Source organism: Piliocolobus tephrosceles, chromosome 14, assembly GCF_002776525.5.
Source record: "Piliocolobus tephrosceles isolate RC106 chromosome 14, ASM277652v3, whole genome shotgun sequence".
Lineage (NCBI taxonomy): Eukaryota > Metazoa > Chordata > Mammalia > Primates > Cercopithecidae > Piliocolobus > Piliocolobus tephrosceles.
The window spans coordinates 13,527,935-13,552,007 of NC_045447.1; the positions used below are offsets into that span (position 1 = coordinate 13,527,935).

Genomic DNA, 24,073 nt, shown 5'->3' on the forward strand with positions numbered 1-24,073 from the left:
TTTTTTTTTTTTTTTTTTTTTTTTGAGACGGAGTCTTGCTCTGTCACTCAGGCTGGAGTGCAGTGGCCGGATCTCAGCTCACTGCAAGCTCCGCGTCCCGGGTTTACACCATTCTCCTGTCTTAGCCTCCCGAGTAGCTGGGATTACAGGCACCCGCCACCTCACCCGGCTAGTTTTTTGTATTTTTTAGTAGAGACGGGGTTTCACCGTGTTAGCCAGGATGGTCTCGATCTCCTGACCTCGTGATCCACCCATCTCGGCCTCCCAAAGTGCTGGGATTACAGGCTTGAGCCACCACACCCGGCCATAGAATTGATCTTTATGATTGCTCCATGGGTATGTGAATAAAAAAGACATAAACTGCAGTTTGTAGATGTATGGTTTCTGCATTTCAGTTAGGTCAACTTTATTAATGAGGATTTAAAAAATCCTACTATCGTTAGTCTTTTTTATTATTCTTTTGTTACTAAGGGATATGTTCTAAAATTTCCCATTATGATTGTGGATTTGTCTGTTTCTTCGTTTAGTTTGATCCATTTTTGTTTATATATTTTGAGGCTATGTTATTAGGTGCATATGATTTTTAGAAATATATTGAATTGGCTGGGCATGGTGCCTCATACCTGTAATCCCAACACGTTGGGAAGCCGAGGCAGGGGGATCACCTGAGGTCGGGAGTTCAAGACCAGCCTGGCCAATATGGTGAAACCCCGTCTCTACTAAAAATACAAAAAGTAGCCGGGCATTGTGGTGCATGTCTGTAATCCCAGCTACTTGGGAAGCTGAGGCAGGAGAATCACTTGAACCTGGGAGGTGAAGGTTGCAGTGAGCCAAGATCCTGCCATTGCACTTCAACCTGGGTGGTAACAGTGCAACTCTGTCTCCAAAAAAAAAAAAAAAAAAAAAAAAAGATAAAAGGGATATATTGAATTGAACACTTTGTCACTAGGAAATACTTTTCATCTATATTGATTTTTTTGGGGGGGGACTTAAAGTCAGTGTTGCCTGATTATAACGTAGCTACGCTTCTTCCCTTTTGGTTGATGTTTCAAGGTATGTATTTTCCATACTTTGACTTTCAACTTTTTTCAATCTTTTACTCATGTATTTTTTTTTCTTAAGTCCAATCTGATGCACTTCATCATTAAATTTTATTACTTAGTTCATTAAAATATATTGTAGCTACTGACATATTGTGTTTTAATTTTACTGTTATACTCTTTGCCTTCCATTTGTCCTGTCTTTTCTATATTCATTCATTTTTTTTGTTGTTGTTGTTGAGATTGATTCTCACTGTGTCACCCAGGCTGAAGTGCAGTGGTACGATCTTGGCTCACTGCAACGTTCGCCTCCTGAGTAGCTGGGATTACAGGTGCGTGCCACCATGCCTATCTAATTTTTGTATTTTTAGTAGAGATGGGGTTTTGCCATGTTGGCCAGGCTGGTCTTGGACTCCTGATCTCAGGTGATCCACCCACCTCAGCCTCCCAAAGTGCTGGGATTACAGGCGTGAGCTACCGCGCCGGGCCTAATCTCGCTTTTTTTTGGGAAGGGGAGGTTATAATTAAAACTATTCTGTTGTTTGACTTCATTAGTACTTATACAGCGTTTTACTTTTTTTTTTTTTTTTTTTTTTTTTGAGATGGAGTCTTGCTGTGACGCCAGGCTGGAGCACAGTGGTGCAATCTTGGCTCACTGCAACCTCCTACACCCTGTTCAAATGATTCTCTTGTCTCAGCCTCCCGATCCTCTTTACAGGCACGCACCACCATGCCCAGCTAATTTTTGTGTTTTTAGTAGAGACACGGTTTCACCATGTTGGCCAGAATGGTCTTGATCTCCTGACTTCATGATCCACCTGCCTCGGCCTCCCAAAGTGTTGGGATTACAAGCGTGAGCCACCACACCCAGCCTTAAGTTTAGGTTTTATATCACTTTGTCCAAAACTATTACCGTAATCCATTTCAATTCATAAGACTGAAATAAGTGCTTGAGGTATTTGAAGTTCTGTTGGAGGTTTAGTTGAAGAGCAAGAATAAATGTAATATGGGTTTAGCACTTAAGGACTTTTTTTTTTCTTTTTTTTTTTTTGAGACTGAGTCTCGCTCTGTCACCCATGCTGGGGCACAGTGGCACAATCTCGGCTTGCCGCAAGCTCCGCCTCCTGGGTTCATGCCGTTTTCCTGCCTCAGCCTCCCAAATAGCTGGGACTGCAGGCGCCCACCACCACGTTGGGCTAATTTGTTGATTTTTAGTAGAGACGGGGTTTCACCATGTTAGCCAGGATGGTCTCGATCTGCTGACCTTGTGATCTGCCTGCCTCAGCTTCCCAAAGTGCTGGGATTACAGGCGTGAGCCACCACACCTGGTCAAGGACTTTATAATCTGGTATGACATGAGGCACAGGTTTCTGTAATATTAGAGTAGAATGTGATAAGTAGCAGCTACAAGAAGGATGGTATATTTATAAAATACTTGAATAGAAACACTGAGAAAGTCATGAAACACAAACTATTTGTCTTATGCAACCTAGCTGTATTAGTCCATTTTAATGCTACTCATAAAGACATACCTGAGACTGGGAAGAAAAAGAGGTTTAATTGGACTTATAGATCCACATGGCTGGGGAGGCCTCAGAATCATGACCGGAGGCAAAGAAAGAGAGTGGCAAGAGAAAATGAGGAGGAAGCAGAAAAGAAACCCCTGAGAAAACCATCAGATCTCATGAGACTTACTCACTATCATGAGAATAACATGGGAAAGATGGCCTGATTCAGTTACCTCCCCTTGGGTCCCTCCCACAACACATGGGAATTCTGGGAGATACAGTTCAAGTTGAGATTTGGGTGGGCCAATCCATATCACTAGCATACTGAAAGATTTAAAAATATATATGATGATCTTTTTGGTTATGTATTCAGAATACCTGGCTGTTTACAAGACAGTTGGAACTACTTTGAAGAAATATGCCACTCTGAAGATGTCTGCTGAGAATTATCTCAACAAACAATGCTGTTGCTAGGATTACATATTTATGCCATCTTTATGTTGCCATATATCTTTATCAGTTTTCTTTCACTATCTGCCATGGCTTTTTTTTTCATACTAAGCCTTCTAAGCCTGGCATATTTTACACTTATACCTCATATTTACAGCACATCTCAATTCAGAGTAGCCATGTTTCAGGTGCTAAATAGTGACAAATGGCTAATGACTACACTTTTGGACAATGTGTGTCTAGATGGTGAGATAGACTTTTCAGGAAACAAATAATTGGTATATTTGTTTAACTTTTTTGTGAAGTAACCGAAGAAGCCCCTACTGACTTGGTCATAAGTAGGTGCCAGGGAGAGATTTAGATTTTCAAGGAAAGTTTTACTGAAAAGTCGTTTGAATGGTGTTTTCAACTATGAATATAAACTTGGAGGTGAATGAAATAGGCCAGGGGAATAGCATGTAAATCATGATGCTGTATAAGAGTAGGATTTGTTCAGAGGCTTTCAAGTGTTTCATTGTTGTCAGAGAATAGGTATGTGTGTGCTAATGGAAGGTGAGACTGGAAAGATAGATTTTGAAGAATGTCCCAGATGCTAGTGATTTTACACCAGTTCTTGTGTTATGAGTAATTTACCAGTAATGACAGTTAACCTCAGGATAGATTTTCTGAAGTGTAATTGATAGATCTAACAGAATGACCATTTAATGTCCCCTCATACATTCAGGGAAACTCACGAGTTTGAACTAATTTACACTGCCTCTACCAACTGTGCTGGTTTCAGTGCATGTTCAACTGCTGTAGTTAGTATAGTTTTAATATGCTTATTTTGCTGCATTAGGTTTGTATTTTGTTACTGTATTTTACTGTTTGTATTTTGTTCACCAATTTATTATTGGTGGTTGAACATCTTTCTTATTAACACTGAAATTTTACTCCTGTCTAGTCCTTAGACCCCATTCAGGCCCCAGTTGTCTCAATAGAAAGATCCAGGGAGAATCAGACATTATACCTCAGTTTTCCCTTTTCTTTGAAGGAAAGGCCTTGACACTTTTGAAGATTACAGGTTGGTTATTCTGTAGAATGTCCCCCAACTTGGTTTTCTCTATTTCCTCATGATTAAACTCAGGCTACAGATCTTTGATGGGAACAACACTTCTCATTGCATGGGACTTTGATTTGTCTAATTACTAATGATGTTCACTTTGATCATTTGATCAAGGCAGTGTCTGTCAGATTTTACTGCGGTGAAGTTACTTTTTCCCTTGGCAGTAATGTGTAGTTTATGGGGGAAGTATTCCGAAACTATCCCATTTACTACTACACTTTCCATTTATTCACTCATTTATTTATATCTATATTGATTCATGATTTCTTATTTTGTTCAATAGGTTTTAATCCATTGCTATTATTATTGGTATTGATGCTGAAATTACCCCATTTGGCCAGTGGGATCTCCTTCAATCTTGATCCTATGTCTTTTTGACATGTCTTTGGCATTCCTTGAGCACTTTCTTGCTTACTGCCACAAGATATTCCAGATTCATCCTATACTTTTTCTACCTCTGTGCTGTAATTAGTGAATTACAATTCTCCAGAGATGTCTGGTTCCTTTTATTGGAGAATGGTATTAGAGGTCAAGAGCTAGGTGCTAGAAACGTTCATACCATTGGGGAGGGAAGATGGTCACTGTTCCAAGGCCCTCTCAGTAGATAGAATTGCAGAGCTAGGGAGTATGCATCTGTGTGTGCTTATGTAGACACACACACCATGCATGTATGTCCATGTCTTCGGAAATCCATTAGTTCACTCATACTTACAGTTGATTGTTTTTGAAACGGAGTCTCGCTCTGTCGCCCAGGCTGGAGTACAGTGGCATGATCTCAGCTCACCTCAACCTCCATCTCCTGGGTTCAGGTGATTCTGCTGCCTCAGCCGCCCAAGTAGCTGGGGACTACAGGCGCACCCCACCATGCTGTTCTAATTTTTGTATTTTTTGGTGGAGATGGGTTTCACTGTGTTGCCCAGGCTGGTCTCAAACTCCTGACCTCAAATGATCCGCCCACCTTGGCCTTCCAGAGTGCTGAGATTACAGATGTTAGCCACCGCACCTGGCCCAGTTTCAATCCACAGAGTTCATTCTAACTTTTTCCATTTCCATATTTGCCATCTCCCTTCTCTGCCAAGTGAGAACTCTGGGTCCCATTGTCTTTAATAAATCTTTTTTAAAAAAAGTATGTTGTTTTTTTTTTAAAGAGATGGGGCTCACTCTGTCACTCAGGCTGAAGTGCAGTAGAGGAATCATAGTGCAGTAGAGGAATCATAGCTCACTGCACCCTTGAACTCCTGGCCTCAGTCGATTCTCTTGCCTCAGCCTCGTGAGTAGCTGGGACTATAGGCACCTGCCACCACATCTGGCTGATTTAAAAATTTTTGTAGAGACAGGATCTCACTATGTTGCCCAGGCAGATCTCAAACTCCTAGCCTCAAGTGATCCTCCTGCTTCTGCCTCCCAAAGTGCTAGGATTACAGGCATGAGCCACTGCACCTGGCCCTTAATAGATCTTATTGATCCATCCCTCTCTATATAGCAAATCTCCCGTTGCTGCTTTGAACCCTTCTACATGGAGGTGCTGTCACTGTGCTCAGGCTCCTACTTTCCCTACCAGTCCTCTGCCCTCATGGGTGCCCTCCTCACCACCCTCCGCCTTCAACATCCTGTGTAAGCTGGCCCTGCCTGTGAATGGCCTCCTCACATAGTTTCTATTCTGACAGCCATGCAGGTACCCTGGGATGTGGATACCTACGTGGTGGATACAAGAGTGAATTTTTCAGGAAGGGAAGAGAACTCTGATTTCCTAAGTTTTACTCTAATGGTTCTAGCTGTGGGATTATTTTGACATTCTTTGAGTCCTTTCAATTTAGGTGTTATATTTTCTCTAATTCTGGGAAATTTAGTCATGATTTCTGCAAATATTTCTTCACTCTCATTTGTGTTTTTCTCTCCTCCTGTGTAAGCTATTGTGTGGCAGTTGATTTCCCTCATTTCTCTATTTGATCTCTTGCTTTTTCTTTTATGTATTTTATCTCTTTTTACTGTCTTTTGGCAGAGTACCCCAAATCTGATATTTTAGCTTATTAATTTGTTCAACTGTATCCTTTCTGTTCTTCAGTCGATCTATTAAATTTCATTATTTCACCAATTGTATGACATTATTTCAGTGACTATATTTTGTCTGCCTATTTTTATACCCTACACTAGGACCAAATTTTCCTGTGTTGTTCCAGGGATTTCTGTCTGTGTGTAAACATAAATCAGTTTTTTTGTTTGTTTGTTTGTTTTGTTTTGTTTTGTTTTGAGACAGAGTCTCGCTCTGTCACTCAGGCTGGAGTGCAGTGGGGTGATCTCTGCTCACTGCAAACTCTGCCTCCTGAGTTCACACCATCCTCCTGGCTCAGCCTCCCGAGTAGCTGGGACTACAGGCACCCGCCACCACACCTGACTAATTCTTTGTATTTTTAGTGGAGACAGGGTTTCACCATGTTAGCCAGGATGGTCTTGACCTCCTGACCTCGTGATCCGCCTGCCTCGGCCTCCCAGAGTGCTGGGATTACAGGCATGAGCCACTGCGCCCGGCCACAAATCAGTTTTTAAAGTTTAGTTTAGGTTTGTATTGTACATACTGTCTGACAACTTACTGTTGTTTATTCTTTTTACATGGCAGGTTTATGAAATTGATTACAAGTGGAGATAGTTTCAATTCAATATAGTTTTAATACACCTCTGTGTGTGTACGTGTGTGTGTGATTTTATATCCCTTTTATACTGAAGTGTGCTCATACCATTGCCTCACCTTCTTAAACACAGTTGTGAGTTAGTGATTGGGTAGAGTGCGGTGGTCAGTATTCCTAACCATTTTTGTCTTTGAGGCCTTTAGGTTGTTTTCAATTTTTAAATGTTATGATACTGAAACAAATACATGGATAAGGTGTTTTCCATTTGTGGGATCATTTTCCGGAAGGATTTATAGAATGGATCAAATGAACAAATAAATAAATAAATATTTTTAGATTGTTAACCATGTAGAGGAATGCCTAGAACATAACAGGCATTCAAATAATATTTATTAGATGAAAGGATATTATAGAAATTGCTTTCTAATATGATTCCAATTTTCATCCATACCAATGATAGGAGATGATCTATTTTCTTTCCTTTTTTTTTTTTTTTTTGTTTTTTTTGAGACAGCGTCTCACTGTGTCACCCAGGCTGGAGTGCAATGGCACGTCTCGGCTCACTGCAGCCTCCACCTCCCGGGATCAAGCAATTATGCTGCCTCAGCCTCCTGAGTAGCTGGGACTACAGGCGCCCACCGCCACGCCCGGCTAATTTTTGTATTTTTAGTAGAAACAGGCTTGCTCCATGTTGGCCAGGCTGGTCTCGAACTCCGGACCTCAGGTGATCTGCCCACCTCCTCCCCCCAAAGTTCTGGGATTACAGGTGTAAGCCACCACGCCCGACTGAGATGATCTGTTTTCTTTCTTTTTTTTTGAGGTGGAGTCTGGCTCTCTTGCCTGGACTGGAGTGCAGTGGCCGGATCTCAGCTCACTGCAAGCTCTGCCTCCTGTGTTTACGCCATTCTCCTGCCTCAGCCTCCCAAGTAGCTGGGACTACAGGCGCCTGCCACCTCGCCCGGCTAGTTTTTGTATTTTTAGTAGAGACGGGGTTTCACCGCGTTAGCCAGGATGGTCTCGATCTCCTGACCTCGTGATCCGCCTGTCTCGGCCTCCCAAAGTGCTGGGATTACAGGCTTGAGCCACCGCGCCCAGCCGATCTGTTTTCTTATAGTATCTTACACTTAAATTATATTTTTATGATTTGATTGTAATCAGAAGAATTCTATATCTGTCTTGGATAAAAAATACTATCAGATGATGTAACTAAGGTTTTTTTCTATTTTAATTTTACCTACTGGATGAATGAACATATGTTTTCTTACAGGACTGAATTTGCTCTTAAAGAAATCATGTCCTCTGGAGGTGCTGAAGATGATATCCCACAGGGAGAGAGGAAAACAGTTACAGATTTTTGTTATCTTCTGGATAAATCTAAGCAACTGTTCAATGGGTTAAGGTGAGTGGACTCTTGGTGCTTTGAACTTTTCTTTAGTTCTGCATTTTTTTTTTTTTCTGGCTGATGTGTGGTAAGTTTCTGAAAATTATGGGTAGAATGTCATATACATTTCTATATTAGAGTAATCATGATTTTTTTCTTTGACATCATTTTTTAAATTCTTAGATTAAAAAAACAGTAGGAAAAGAGGATAACTTACACTGTTTTAGTCAAGTTATAAAGAGCTATTTTGTGAGATGGTTTTATATGCATTAGTCACACCAGATCTGATTTTCATCTGGTTTTGCACATTAGGGTGTTGAGGTCTGAGGAGCCTAGAAATGCATAAGCAATTGAATGTGGAGCCTCCTATTGCATTTTTGTAATTTGTTTACTTGCTTGTTTCTTTTATTCTTTCTTTCTGTGCTTTCTGGGATGAAACGTCTGTGCCTAAAGTAATAATGGTTACCTTTGTCTACCAGATCAGGGTGGTGATGGTGGGGGGTGGGTAGAAAAAGTAATGATGGGGTGTTATAAACCATGCTATTTATGATTTAACCTATATTTCAGTTCTTGAGAGTTTTAGGATATTCAGACCTAAAGCTTCATTAGCTTAGTACCAGTTAGAAGAAAATTCATATAATAGGTAAAATTCTAGGGATAAACAGGTTTTATTTCTGAAAATTTATGTAGAAAGGAATGATTGTAAAGATACCAAGTTATTTTAATTTATGGTTTATGGATAATAATGCAATCTTTTAATCTTACATTTTATAATTGTATTATGTATCACCAGGTTTGGACATATACTGGCAGGGTTTATTTTTAAACCAGATAATTTATCTTTTTTTAAAAAATGTGAATTTTTCAAATACCTTTCTGTCTAAAGCTGCCCTTTAAATCATTCTCTTTTTCCTATATTCATTTGATTTGCTTCTTGACAGTAACCACTCTTAAAATTAAATTTACTTGCTTATTATGTCTCTCCTGCATTAAAATGAAATGTCCCTAAGAGCAGGCCCTTGTTTGTTACTATTTCGCTAGTTTTTAAATCCATGTCTTGCACATTGTAAATGCTTTGTGAATATTTGTTTTTTGTTTTTTTTTTTTTTTTTTTGAGACAGTCTCACTCTGTCGCCCAGGCTGGAGTGCAGTGGCCGGATCTCAGCTCACTGCAAGCTCTGCCTCCCAGGTTCACGCCATTCTCCTGCCTCAGCCTCCCGAGTAGCTGGGACTACAGGCGCCCGCCACCTCGCCTGGCTAGTTTTTTGTATTTTTAGTAGAGACGGGGTTTCACCGTGTTAGCCAGGATGGTCTTGATCTCCTGACCTCGTGATCCACCCGTCTCGGCCTCCCAGAGTGCTGGGATTACAGGCTTGAGCCACCACGCCTGGCCGTGAATATTTGTTAAAGGGAGGATTCCAAAGACAATATTCTTTTTTTTTTTTTTTTTTTTATTATACTTTAAGTTCTAGGGTACATGTGCATAATGTGCAGGTTTGTTACATATGTATATATGTGCCATGTTGGTGTGCTGCACCCATCAACTCATCAGCACCCATCAATTCATCATTTACATCAGGTATAACTCCCCAATGCAATCCCTCCCCCCTTCCCCCTCCCCATGATAGGCCCCATTGTGTGATGTTCCCCTTCCCGAGTCCAAGTGAGCTCATTGTTCAGTTCCCACCTATGAGTGAGAACATGCGGTGTTTGGTTTTCTCTTCTTGTGATAGTTTGCTAAGAATGATGGTTTCCAGCTGCATCCATGTCCCTACAAAGGACGCAAACTCATCCTTTTTTATGGCTGCATAGTATTCCATGGTGTATATGTGCCACATTTTCTTAATCCAGTCTGTCACTGATGGACATTTGGGTTGATTCCAAGTCTTTGCTATTGTGAATAGTGCCGCAATAAACATACGTGTGCATGTGTCTTTGTAGTACTGCAACGGCAGCAAAAGCCAAAATTGACAAATGGGATCTAATTAAACTAAAGAGCTTCTGCACAGCAAAAGAAACTACCATCAGAGTGAACAGGCAACCTACAGAATGGGAGAAAATTTTTGCAATCTACTCATCTGACAAAGGGCTAATTTCCAGAATCTACAAAGAACTCAAACAAATATACAGGAAAAAAACAAACAACCCCAGCAAAAAGTGGGGAAAGGATATGAACAGACATTTCTCAAAAGAAGACATTCATACAGCCAACAGACACGTGAAAAAATGCTCATCATCACTCGCCATCAGAGAAATGCAAATCAAAACCACAATGAGATACCATCTCACACCAGTTAGAATGGCAATCATTAAAAAATCAGGAAACAACAGGTGTTGGAGAGGATGTGGAGAAATAGGAACACTTTTACACTGTTGGTGGGATTGTAAACTAGTTCAACCAAAGACAATATTCTTAACTCCTGCACTCTGCTGCTTCCTATTTTGTGCTGCAGGGGAGATGTTTGAGATCACGTTTTTCTTTGGCTTTATAAATTAATTGTGTCTTTTTAAAGAATATTTTCTTTCACTATTTTAATTCAGAAGTTTTCCTTGGTATGCCTGGGGTTTAAATCTTTTGTTTTCCTGTAATACATTGTTTTAAACCTCTTAAATTTCCTTACTTAGACTTTTTTTTTCTTTGCCTTCTAGATATATTTTTTTTCTTCAACATTATTTGTCACCCAGTATGTACCACATTCTGTATTGGGTACGAAAATTCAGAGATTAAAGCTAACAGTCCCTGCCCTCAATTACTCTGTGATACAATTATAAAAAAACAAAACCCAAGGCAAACGTCTGCTCACAGCTGGCCTCAGCTTTTGCACATCTAGTGAGCCTGTTTCCCACATATCTGTGTGCCTGTGGAAATTAAGTAAGTAAAAAGTTAAAAGAGGCCAGGCGCGGCGGCTCATGCCCATAATCCCAGCACTTAGGGAGGCTGAGGTGGGAGGATCACTTGAGCCCAGGAGTTTGAGATCAGCCTGGGCAACATGGTGAAACCTCATCTCTACAAAAACATGAAAAAATTAGCTGGATGTGGTGGCGAGTGCCTAAAGTCACAGCTGCTCAGGAGTCTGAGGCGAGAGGATTGCTCGAGCCCAGGAGATGGAGGCTTCAGTGAGCTGTTATCACACCGCTGCACTCCAGCCTGGGTGACAGCAAGACCCTTAACCAAAAAATAAAAATAAAATCCTAAAGGGATTGTAGATTTAAAGGTAGGAAGACATTTAAAAGCTTGCATTTAAATCCCTTGGGTAACTTCTGGCACATGGGCTCTCAAACTTAAAACACTGACATAGTTATAATAGCTCGGACTCCTTTTTTGGAGACAGTTTTATGGAGCTGTATTGACACACAATAAAATTTGCCTATTCAGCGTTTATAGTTGAAAAGTTTGGTGTGTTTGCAGAGTTTTGCAGCTATTACTACAATTTAATTTTAGATCATTTTAATCACCCCCAAAAGAAATCTGGTTCCTATTAGCAGTGATTCTGCATTCTTCCAGACCCTAACCCCTGACAACCACTAATCTACTTTTTGTCTCTATGGATTTACCTATTTTTGATATTTTATATATTAAATAATTGGGATCATACAATATGTGGTCTTCTATCATGCACTTCTTTCGTTAACATAATGTTTTTGAGGTTCATCTGTGTTGTAGCACATATCACTACTTTTATTACTGATTAATATTCCATTGTAAGGATTTATCACAATTTGTCCAGTCATCAGTTGGTGACATTTGAGTTTTTTGGCTATCAAGAATAATAGTCCTGTGAACATTTGTATACAAGTTTTTATGTGAGCATAGATTTTCTTTTTTTTTTTGAGATGGCGTGTTGCTCTTGTCATCCAGGCTGGAGTGCAGTGACACGATTTCGACTCACTGCAACCTCCGCCTCCTGGGTTCAAGCAGTTCTCCTGCCTCTGCGTCCCGAGTAGCTGAAATTACAAGTGTCTGCCGTGCCCAACTAATTTTTGTATTTTTGGTATAGACAGATTGGCCAGGCTGATCTCAAACTCCTGACTTCGGGTGATCCACCTGTCCCGGCCTCCCCAAGTGCTGCGATTACAATTCTCTTGGCCATATACCAAGGGATAGAATTCCTGGGTCTTGTGGTAATTCTGTGTTTAACCTTTTGAGGACCTACCAAACTGTTTTCCAAAGTGGCCTCATCACAAGTAATGTATTCCAGTTTCTCCTCCTTCTCACCCACACTTATTATTTTCTATCTTTTTGATTATAGACATCCTAGTGGATGTAAATGGTATCTCTTGGTGGTTTTGATTTGAATTTCCCTAATGTTGGGCATCTTTTTATGCACTTGTTAGCTATTTCTGTTTCTTCTTTGGGAAAACATCTGTTCTAATTCTTTGACCAGTTAAAAATTGGATTATTTTTAAAACTATTAATTTATAATTGTTTATATATTCTGGATACAAGTCCCTTGTAAGATGTGTGATTTGCAAATATATATTCTCTTACTCTGTGGAATGTCTTTTACTTTCTTTTCTTTTCTTTTTTTTTTTGAGACGAAGTCTCACTCTTGTCTCCCAGGCTGGAGTGTGATGGTGTGATTTCGCTCACTGCAACCTCTGCTTCCCGGGTTCAAGCGATTCTCCTGCCTTGGCACCCATGGCCCCCATTCCCCAAGTAGCTGAGATAACAGGCGCGTGCCAGCACGTCCAGCTAATTTTTGTACTTTTAGTAGAGACAGGGTTTCACCATGTTGGCCAGGCTGGTCTACAACTCCTGACCTCAGGTGATCCACCCGCCTCAACCTCCCAAAGTGCTGGGATTACAGCCATGAGCCACTGTGCCCGGCGTGTCTTTTACTTTCTTAATGATATTCTTTGAAGCACAAATGTTTTTAATTTTAATAAAGTTAAACTTGTCATTCTTTTCTTTCATTGCTTGTACTTTTGGTGTTGTGTCTAAGAAATCATTGCCTAACCTGAAAACTTATCCTGTGTTTTCTTCTAAGAGTTTTGTAGCTTTAGCTCTTACATTTAGGTCTGCGATCCATTTTGAGTTCTTTTTATTTTAATTAATTTTTTTGAGATGGAGCCTTGCTCTGTCGCCCAGGCTGGAGTGCAGTGGCATGATCTCGGCTCTCTGCAGCCTCTGCCTCCTGAGTTCAAGCAATTCTCCTGCCTCAGCCTCCCTAATAGTTGGGATTACAGGTGCGTACCACCATACTGTATTATTTTTAGTAGAAACGGGATTTCATCATGTTGGCCAGGCTGGTCTTGAACTGCCTGCCTCGGCCTCCCAAAGTTCTGGGATTACAGACATGAGCCACCATGCCCAGCCCATTTTGAGTTAATTTTTGTGTATGGAATGGGATGTTAGTTTTATGTTATTTTTTTAATCAGAAAAACATTTCCAATTGTTTTGATTATTGCATATTTTTCATTTTTTCTTTTTAAACATTGATACATAATAATTTTACATATGTATGGGGCACATGAGATATTTTGATACATACATACCATTGTAATGATCACATTATGGATTTGGGATATCCATCACTTCAAACATTCATCATTTCTTTGTGTTGGGAACATTTCAAATCTACTCTTTGAGCTGTTTTGAAATATAAATCTTATATCCCAGGTATGGAATAGTATCTTTCTAAGGTGCTGTTTTAAAATTTGACAATACTAATAATGATAAATTTTGGTCTGTCACCTGGAGGAGTGGATAAGCAAATATACCAGGGATATATTTTCAGTGTTTTATTGAATGATCCTCTTCAATTTAAACAAGCTATAATTGGCCGGGCGCGGTGGCTCACGCCTGTAATCCCAGCACTTTGGGAGGCTGAGGTGGGCAGATCGCCTGAGGTCAGGAGTTCGAGACCAGCCTGGCCAACATGGTGAAACCCCATCTCTACTAAAAATACAAAAATTAGCCAGGCGTGGTGGCACGCGCCTGTAATCTCAGCTACTCGGGAGGCTATGACGGGAAAATCGCTTGAAGCCAGGAGGCAGAGGTTGCAGTGAGCCGAGATCACGCCACTGCACTCTACCCTGGGTGACAGAGCAAGACTCTATCTCTAAAGAAAGAAAGAAATAAATAAGTAAGCCAGCCAGCCAGCCATAATTATTTATTCAAAAATAGTTCTGTGGTGAGTAAAGTATATATCTTCTGAATACTTTTGGATTTTTGTTTGAGAGAGATGTGGTTGTCCAGTATAGCAGCCGTATTGTTTTCTTTTTTTGTTTATATAAATGAAAGTATCTCCGGGAGCAGTGGATGATACCTTTAATCCCAGCACTTTGGGAGGCCAAGGCAGGAGGATCACTTGAAGCCAAGAGCTCCAGACCCATCTGGCGACACAGGAAGACTCTGTCTACCAAAAATTTAAAAATTAGCTAGGTGTGGTGGTGTGCGCCTTTAGTCCCAGCAACTTGGAGGCTAAGGTGGGAGGATCACTTGAGCCCAGAGGTTTGAAGCTGCAGTGAGCTATGTTATGCCACTGTACTCCAGCCTGGGCAATGCAGTGAGACCCTGTCCCTTTTATAAAAAGAAAAGAGAAAAAAAAAGTGTTCTTTGTTTAATATTAGACCTTGATTAGAAAGGGCTCTATCAGTTTTGTAGGCCTTCCTTAAAGTTCCCTGTGGTGGTGGGTTGGAGGTGTGTGTTGGCATTCTTGTCTACACTACTCTCCCTGTTTCCTGGCTAAAGAAGATCTTTGAGTTATGTCAATCAAAAACCTCTTTTCTTTCGAGTGTTGATGTTGCTTTATGAGCATTTCTTTAGAAAGAGACAAGATGGCCGGCTGCGGTGGCTCAAGCCTGTAATCCCAGCACTTTGGGAGGCCGAGAGGGGCAGATCATGAGGTCAGGAGGTTGAGACCATCCGGCTAACACGGTGAAACCCCGTCTCTACTAAAAAGTACAAAAAACTATCCGGGCGAGGTGGCGGCGCCTGTAGTCCCAGCTACTCGGGAGGCTGAGGCAGGAGAATGGCGTGAACCAGGGAGGCGGAGCTTACAGTGAGCTGAGATCCGGCCAGTGCACTCCGGCCTGGGCGATAGAGCGAGACTTCGTCTCAAAAAAAAAAAAAAAAAGACAAGATTTATTTTGGAATAATTATGAGGTTTCTTTGGTTGCTATCCCCCTGTGCCCACCCCCATCCCCTTATTTAAATTGGTCTGAGTAGGTCCATGGTCCTTATAGAAAAAAGAAATGTTTTGGTAGTGGTCTGGACCAGCATTGGAGTTTGGGGAAATGGAATGAAGTGGGATCCAGCTGGAATAGTGTCAGTTTTTAATATTAAGCCCTTTCCCTCTAGCAGTCTTTTCACTGTTAGTGCTTGTCTTTTTGTTTTTTCCTTCTCGTTTTCCACATGTTCTGACATGCTTTTCTTTTTGCTTTCTTTCTTCAATTCACGAACTGTGTATTAAACTTATTACTGAAGTATAATTGACTTGCAGAAAAGTGCACATGCTGTTAAGTGTATTTTTAAGAAACTGAACACATCCATGTGACTTGTATTCAGATGAAGAAGTAGAACACACAGCACCTCAGAAACCTCGCCTGTTGTGTTCCCTGTTACTTGGACTTTTTAACTCTTTATGAGCCGAGTGAAAAAGGGCATTTCAGTGCATGAAAGGTTTCAGATTTTTGTATAATGTCTCATTTGGGATATAATAAATTCTCTTTTTACTCTTGGACGTGTGTCTTTCCACGTTATATTAAGCTGTTCATCTAAGTTGTCAGAGCCTTTCATTTTCCCAGCTGTGAATATCTTAATGGAATGTTTTTCTCGACTGAAAATACCTTCTTATAATATGTACATAATAGTTTATCTCTTCCTTCCACTCACTGTGTAATAAAACGTATTCCAAAAAAATAAGATTTGGATGAAGTGAATGATGTTTCACATATAATGCCTCTTGCATGTAGTCACAATAGTAATGAAGTGAGAATAATGTTAGAAAAAGCTTTGAATGCTGTCAGAAAATGATCAAAAGCCCAAGTGCTTGCAGGGTTTTGGTTGCCATGGTGACTAAGACTGTCAAAGCAGAATGGAATACTTAGTGGGATTATATAAGGCAGCATCTCGAGACATGTATTTGAGAAACACAGCTGTGTCTATCAGTGATATCCCTAACTTGCAGTGTTTTGCAAAAGCAGAGGCCTCCAAGTCGCTAATTATTTGACTCCAGAGGAGCAAATACACAAAGCCAAAGAAACCTTGGAGGCCACTGATAGTATATATAATGCTATTATTACAGTACATATAATAGTATATATAGTGTATGTGTGTATATATATATTTTTAATTGGGAGGTGCCCCCAAAGTGAAGTGTAATAGTCTTAAATGAAAATAATTACAGAATTTATTTTTATTAAATATGCTCCCAGCCAGGCGCGGTGGCTCACGCCTGTAATCCTAGCACTCTGGGAGGCCAAGGCAGGTGGATCACATGAGGTCAGGAGTTTGAGACCAGCCTGACCAACATGGAGAAACCCTGTCTCTACTAAAAATACAAAATTAGCTGGGCATGGTGTTGCATGCCTGTAACCCCAGCTACTTGGGAGGCTGAGGAAGGAGAATCGCTTGAACCCAGGAGGCGGATGTTGTGGTGAGACGAGATTGCGCCATTGCTTCCAGCCTGGGCAACAAGAGCGAAACTCCATCTCCAAAAATAAAATAAAATAAAATAAATAAAAATCAATAAATATACTCCCAGTATTCAACTTAAGAAAGTAAGTTTCTATAATGCTTCCTTTAGAAGCCTGTTTTTAGGATTCCCTTTTTCCTAAAGAGGAGAGGACAACTGAGAAATTAATAGTTTGTTCCACTGACCCTCCCCTGCCCTTTTCTTCTTCTTCTCTTTTCTTCTTTCCTCCCTCTTCTCCTCCTTCTTCAGAAAATTAACATTCTCTTGGAGGCTAGTTCTGCAAATTGGTAATGGCAAGGTTATTGTTATTGAAATAAATAGCCATGTTATTTTAAAGAGTATACCCTCAACTGTCTGAACAAGCCTGTGATGTAGGCTGTCATTTTGTATGGCTTACCACCAAAAGAATTGGACTTGCCTTTGAGGTAGACTGCCACCAGAGTTCAGTAGGTGTCTTGATTGCATGCTCTGGAAAATCATTGATTGACTAGGCTGGGCATAGTGGCTCTTGCCTGTAATCCCAGCACTTTGGGAGGCTGAGGTGGTTTGATCACTTGAGGTCAGGAGTTCGAGACCAGCCTGACCAAAGTGGTGAAACCCCATCTCTACTAAAAATACAAAATTAGCTGGGCGTAGTGGCACACACCTGTAATCCCAGCTACTTGGGAGACTGAGGCAGGAGAAATCGCTTGAACCCAGGCAGCAGAAGTTGCAGTGAGCCGAGATTGCGCCATTGCATTCTAGCCTGGGCAATGAGAGTGAAACTCCATCTCGGAAAAAAAAAAAAAAAGAAAATCATTGACTAATAGAAATTTAATATAAGCCACAAATGTTATTTTAAATTTTCTAGCCACATTAAAAACTAAAAAGAAACAAGTGAAATTAATTTTAATAATATTTGATCCAATAAATCAAAAATGTTCTACTTCATCATAAATCGATAGAGAAAAATTAGTGATGAGATATTTTATATTGTTTTTTATACTAAGTCTTTGAAACTCGGTGAGTATTTTATACTTACATACATTTCAGGTAAGATGAACTACATTCAAGTGCTTAGTAGCCATGTGTGCTCAGGCAAAATTCCTCCCAGTTTTAGTTTCTGTTCTCCTAATGACCCACTGTGCTTTCTGGTGAATCCATATTGGCTATTTTGGGATTGTCTTCTTCACTGGTCCATGAGATCTTCCCAGTTTTGCTTCCTGTGTCTCCTCCAGCATAGATGCTAATAGCATGCAGGTCTTTTGGCTGTTGGTAATTTGTCTCCAACCACCCGTATTTTGGGATTTGATGGTTACCATATTACGTTATTAGTTTGCTATGGCTGCCATAATAAGGTGCCATAGACTGAGTAGCTTAATCAACAGAAATGCATTTTCTCACAGTTCTGGAGGCCGGAAGTCCAAGATCAAGATGTCAGCAGGTTCAGTTTCTTCTGAGCCCTGTCTCCTTGGATTGCAGATGGATGCCTCTTTCCTGTGCCCTCACATGGTCATCTTTGCATGCATTTGTGCCCTGGCGCCTCTCTGTATGTCCTAATGTCTTCTTTTAAGGACACAACTCATATTGTATTAAAACCTTTCCTAAAGGCTTCTTTTTAATTACCTCTTTAAAGGCCCTATCTCCAGATATGGTGAAATTCTGAGATACTGGGAGTTAGAGCTTCAACATACGAGTTTTGGGGATAACAATTTGGCCCATAACCCGTGGTTTTATTGAAATGTTATCGGTGGGTTTTGCTTTATTTTCTGTTTGTTCTGCCTGTGTTGGGAAGGTATCTGAATAGATTCAATACTGTGCTGTCACCATTTCCCCAGAATCTAGAAAATTGACTATTTAAATGCTATACTAAAATAATAAACAATAAAATTGATTAGTATATTCTATTATAATATAGTATATTCTATCGAAGTCAGTATAACGTGGTCTTATATGTTAGCTCCCTCTAAGATCTCGTCAGGTCTGACTAGAAACATAGAGCATCTTCCCCTGTAAAGCTGCTGGTAGAAGCTGGATCGGGAATTGGTTAGGGGAGAGGTAGTGGTAGTTAGTTTGTTTTTGTTTTGTTTTGTTTTGTTTTAATTTCAGTAGGTTTTTGGGAAACAGGTGTGTTTGGTTCCATGAATAAGTTCTTTAGTGGTGATTTATGAGATTTTGGTGCACTTATCTCCCAGGCAGTATATACTGTACCTAGTGTGTAGTCATTTATCCCTCACGCCCCTCCTACCTTTTCCTGAGAGTCCCTGAAGTCCATGTGTCATTCTTTTGTCTTTGTATCCTCATAGCTTTGCTTCCACCTATGACAGAGAACATAGGATGTTTGGTTTTCCATTCATGAGTTACTTAACTTAGAACAATGGTCTTCAATTCCATCCAGGTTGCTGCAAATGTCATTATTTCATTCCTTTTATGGCCTATTTAATATATATATATATAAAATACCACCATATATATATGTCACAATTTATTTATCTACTTGTTGATTGATGGGCACTTGGGCTGGTTCCATACTTTTGCAATTGCAAATTGTGCCGTTATAACCATGTGTGTGCAAGTATCTGTTTTGTGTAATGACTTCTTTTCCTCTGGGTAGATACCCAGTAGTGGGATTGCTGGATCAAATGGTAGTTTTAGTCATTGAAGGAATCTCCACACTGTTTTCCATAGTGGTTGTACTAGTTTACATTCCCACTAGCAGTGTAAAAGTGTTCCCTTTTAGCCATATCCAATAGTGGTTAGTTTTTAAGATTCTTCAGGAGAAGTATAGAGAGAAAATTAAAAAGATATGTTAAGAACCCCAAAGAATTCATTAAATCCTCAAAACAATGTAATTAGTGTCTATTATCTTGGTTCTACAGATGAGAAAAACAAAGCTTTGCCAGATAAAGTCATAGCCTGTGTTAATGTGATAGATTATAATTAGAGAAGTGCTACTTCCGAGAAGTTTTTCCTCAATTTAGGGGTAAGGATTCCAAACACAGACGAATGTTTGACTCTAAGAATAGAGCAGGCTAGGCACAGCAACTCATGCCTGTAGTTCCAGCACTTTGGGAGGCCAAGGCCAGAGGATTGCCTGAGCTCAGGAGTTTAACACCAGCCTAGGCAGCAAAGTGAGACCCCGTCTACACAATGAAAAATATAGCTGGGTGTGGTTGTGCATGCCTGTAGTCCAGCTGCTCAAGAGGTTGAGGCGAGAGGATTGCTTGAAGCCAGGAGTGCAAGACCAGCCTGAGCAACACAGTGAGACCTCATCTCTATAGAAAATTTTAAATATTAGCTGGCCAGGTGCGGTGGCTCATGCCTATAATCCCAGCACTTCGGGAGGCTGAGGTAGGCAGATCACTTGAGGCCAGGAGTTTGAGATCATCCTGGCCAATATGGCAAAACCCCATCTCTACTAAAAATACAAAAATTAGCCGGAAAAAAAAAAAAAAATTAGCCAGGCATGGTGGTGCATGCCTGAAAATGTCACAGGATCCTTAGGGTGTTATTTTTCCAGCCAGAAACCTCTGTGACTAGTGGTGCCTTTGCCCGAGTTTTGCTTGGGCTCACTGCACTTGTTCCCCCTACTCAGCTTGGCAGGTTATGCTTGGCTCATGCTACTGGCCCAGATCCCACACCTGCCAAGGGTAGGCCAGGTATGGAGCAGTGAGAGGGGTGTTAGTGAATGGGCATGGGGTCTGGCCACTGTGCACAGCCAAGCAAGCTAGCTGCCGTGGTGGGGCAGGCATCTCCAGGCACTGGTGCCATACAAGGCTACAGCTGGATTAGATGTACCTCAAGCGGCTTCCACTGCAGGCACCCACATCTGGGCAAGGAGAACATGATGGTGGTGCCCAGAAGCTTGGAGACGTCAGGAACTGCAGAGCCCCAAAGAGGATGTCACAGCCCTGGCTCAGGGAGCCCGTAGGTCTGGGCTCCCAAAGGGCCTCAGCTCTTTCTTTCTCGTCACCCACAATGTGGCGAGCAAGTGGGCATGTTTCAGTCCTGTTTGCATTACCATTTTTTGAGTCCCAAAATTTGCCAGATCTTGAGTTCTTGCCCTGCGCCCAGGAAGAATGAGGTATGTGGACAACTGGAGGGTGAACAAGGTGGAGAGGAACTTCATTGAGTGACAGAAGAGCTCTCAGGAGACCCCTAGTAGGTAACTCCTTTCTGCAAGCCGGTTGTCCAGGCAAGTGTCCAGCTCTTAGCAGAGAGGAGACCTATAGTAGGTAGCTCCTTCCTGCAGGCAGATCATCCCAGCAAGTGTCCAGCGCTCAGAAGAAAGGAGAGCCGTAGTGGGTAGCTCCTTTCTGTAGGCATGTCATACCAGAGAGGGTATGAGTCAGGCTGTCTGGGTTTTTTTGTGCTCAGAATGGAGGAAGTGTGTGCTGATTGGTCCATGGGAGACCACGGAGGGCCTGGAAAAAGCACCCTGGGTTCTCACTCTGGGCCATGGACTTCAACCAGAACTGGCAGCCTCAACCCTCTAGGCCCCCCTCCCATGCTCATCAGTACCCAAAGTCTGGAGGGGGCCGAGGCAGCAGGGAGCTTATGTGTCAGTGCCACCATGAGCACACCCAGTCAGTTGTGACAGCTCCCAGGCTTGGCCACAACTTTGCTCCACCCCAGAGTGGGTGCCAGAAGCTGGGAGAGGCCAGGGAGCAGGAGCAGGTACTTTCAAGCATATGGGGGCAGGGAGCTTCTTAAGACCCTGAGAACGCAGGGAAGCATGGGTCCAAAGCCACAGCTGGGTAGCTGCAGCTGTGCCCAGGAGCGCTGGACTCCCGCACCTCCAACTCAGTAGATGGCCTGGCTTCCACTTGTTCCTGGCCTCCGCCCGTTCTGCAGAGCATGCAGCCCTGGTCACAACTCCCCCACTGCAGTTGGCATCCCTGCAGCAGCTGCTCCAGGTGGGCTGCCACCACCATCATAATCCCAGCTACTTGAGAGGCTAAGGCTTGAGAATCGCTTGAACCTGGGAGGAAGAGATTGCAGAGAGTGGAGATCACACCACTGTACTCCAGCTAGGACAACACAGCAAGACCCTGTCTCAAAAAAAAAATATTAGCTGAGTGTGGTGGTATGCACCTGTAGTCCCAGCTACTCAGGAGGCTGAGGCAGGAGAATTGCTTGAGCCCAGGAGTTCGAGGCTGCAGTGAGCTATGATCATGTTATTGCACACCAACTTGGAGGAATAGAGTGAGACCATGTCTTTAAAAACAAACAAACAAACAACAGTAAAAAAACCCACTGGGTCTACCAATGGGTAAAAGCAGATACTGGTGCTAAAACAAGGAAATGCTCAATTGGGCTTTGCAAGTCTCAGATGCAGTTTGGTCTTGTATACATATGAACACAGAAACATGGATTGGAACAAAGATGTCCCTGTAATATAGTCCTCTCTGTTTAAACAAGAATGTGTGAGTGGGGCAGTGTGCTCTTTGACTGAAAACCTGATTCAGAGAAGTTGGCTTTTTCCTTTGCCTTTGACCACAGCTTTGTGGGAGGTCAGCAGCATCCAAAGAGCCAGGGAGCAGGCCAGGCACGGTGGCTCATGCCTATAATCCTAGCACTTTGGGAAGCCAATGCAGGTGGATCACTTGATGTCAGGAGTTCAAGACCAGCATGGCCAACATGGTGAAACCTCCTCTCTACTAAAAATTCAAAGCAATTAGCCGGGAGTGGTGGCAAATGCCTGTAACCTTAGCTACTCAGGAAGCTGAGGCATGAGAATTGCTTGAACCTGGGAGGTGGAGGTTGCAGTGAGTCAAGATCATGCCACTGCACCCCAGCCTGGGTGAAGTGAGACTCTGTCTGTGGGCGGGGTGGGGGGGGGAAGCCAGGGAGCAGAATGTGTTCCAGAAAAGAACTAAGAACTTTACTTGCATACAAAATCTAGGTGGTTATTCCATATGGTAGAAAAGAGGATTGGATTAGGAGGTAGGTTTGAATTTGAATCATAACTCTACAGCTTACTGGCCATGATTCCTAAGTAACTTCCTGTATGTATGTTTCTTTTTGTATATGTATGTGTGTATATATACACACACATACTCCGGTGGAAGCCATGCATTTAGGGACTGGACTAAGGAAGGAGAAGTTAATGGAAGAGATTGTAAGGACAGAAAAAAGAGTTACAAAATGGTGAGACAGTGGTGAACAGTGTAATGCCACAGAGAGGACTGATAAAGGAGGACTGAAAGCTGCCCCCTTGGACTTGGATTTTAGATGTACGTAGGGATCAATGATCTTATCTAATTCAGTTTAGTAAAGATGGGGGATTTACAGAAAATTTACAGAGATTTCCTGAGTTTTGAGATCTCAACATTACATTTGAAACATCCCTGATAATCAGGTTTAATTATTTGCACTGCATTTCTTCCTACCATAGTCTCCTGAGTTCTGTTGATACAATTGAGGGTTTCAATAAAGAGAGATAAGTGTCACAGTTTTACTTTCCTCCAAAATCTTGGAAAAAAGAATATTTTAGCTAATTTATAACATAGGTGCCTTTGCAAAATGTGAAATATAAGGTCATTTAAATTATGGGATAATTCAGAGCCCTATTTAATTTAATTCTATGGACCATTAATTTCCCATCTTTGCTGACAGTAATAATGACCAAATGATATATTCAGAGTTCAAAATTAGAGTCAAGCTCTGAGTAGTAGAGGAGTTTTTTGAAACTCTTTATAGATTACCTTAGTTAATTTTAGATGCTGATCATATAGTGGTTCGTATATTAACTTCTGTGATATGTCTCAGAAAAAGAATGATCATAGGAGTTTTCCTATGGGAAAATTTTAAAAAATTTAAACCCTACTTTGAAAAAGAAACTGGTGTCTTGCCAGGCACGGTGGCTCGAGCCTGTAATCCCAGCACTTTGGGAGGCCGAGGCAGGTGGATCACCTGAGGTCGGGAGTTCAAGACCAGCCTGACCAACATGGAGAAACCCCATCTCTACTAAAAATACAAAATTTGCCGGGGTGGTGGCACGTGCCTGTAATCTCAGCTAGTCGGGAGGCTGAGGCAGGAGAATCGCTTGAACCCAGGAGGCGGAGGTTGTGGTGAGCCGAGATCGCACCAGTGCACTCCAGCCTGGGCTAAAAGAACAAAACTCTGTCTCCAAAAAAAAAAAAAAAAAAAAGAAACTAGCGTCTTTATAAATGATTTAGACTGGAGTAGTAGATGTTCTAATTTCTTTTGAGGAAAATAGTATAGCAGTTAGCTAACATTGTTCATAGCTATAAATCGGAAAATATTTATATATTACAACTTACTGTTAGGAGCCCTAGTATAGCATTTTAGATTACTTTTTATGTACTGTTAGCCTGCATA

General features: G+C 41.5%; 1 protein-coding gene across 1 annotated transcript in view; it reads left to right on the forward strand.

The window, feature by feature from the left end:
• Nucleotides 1-24,073, forward strand: part of SCAI (suppressor of cancer cell invasion) — a 190,555-nt gene that overhangs the window by 85,274 nt on the left and 81,208 nt on the right. The window contains exon 3 of the mRNA XM_023217161.1: nucleotides 7,998-8,129. Coding sequence (XP_023072929.1) covers nucleotides 7,998-8,129 — 132 coding nt within the window. The remainder of the gene's footprint in view (nucleotides 1-7,997; nucleotides 8,130-24,073) is intronic.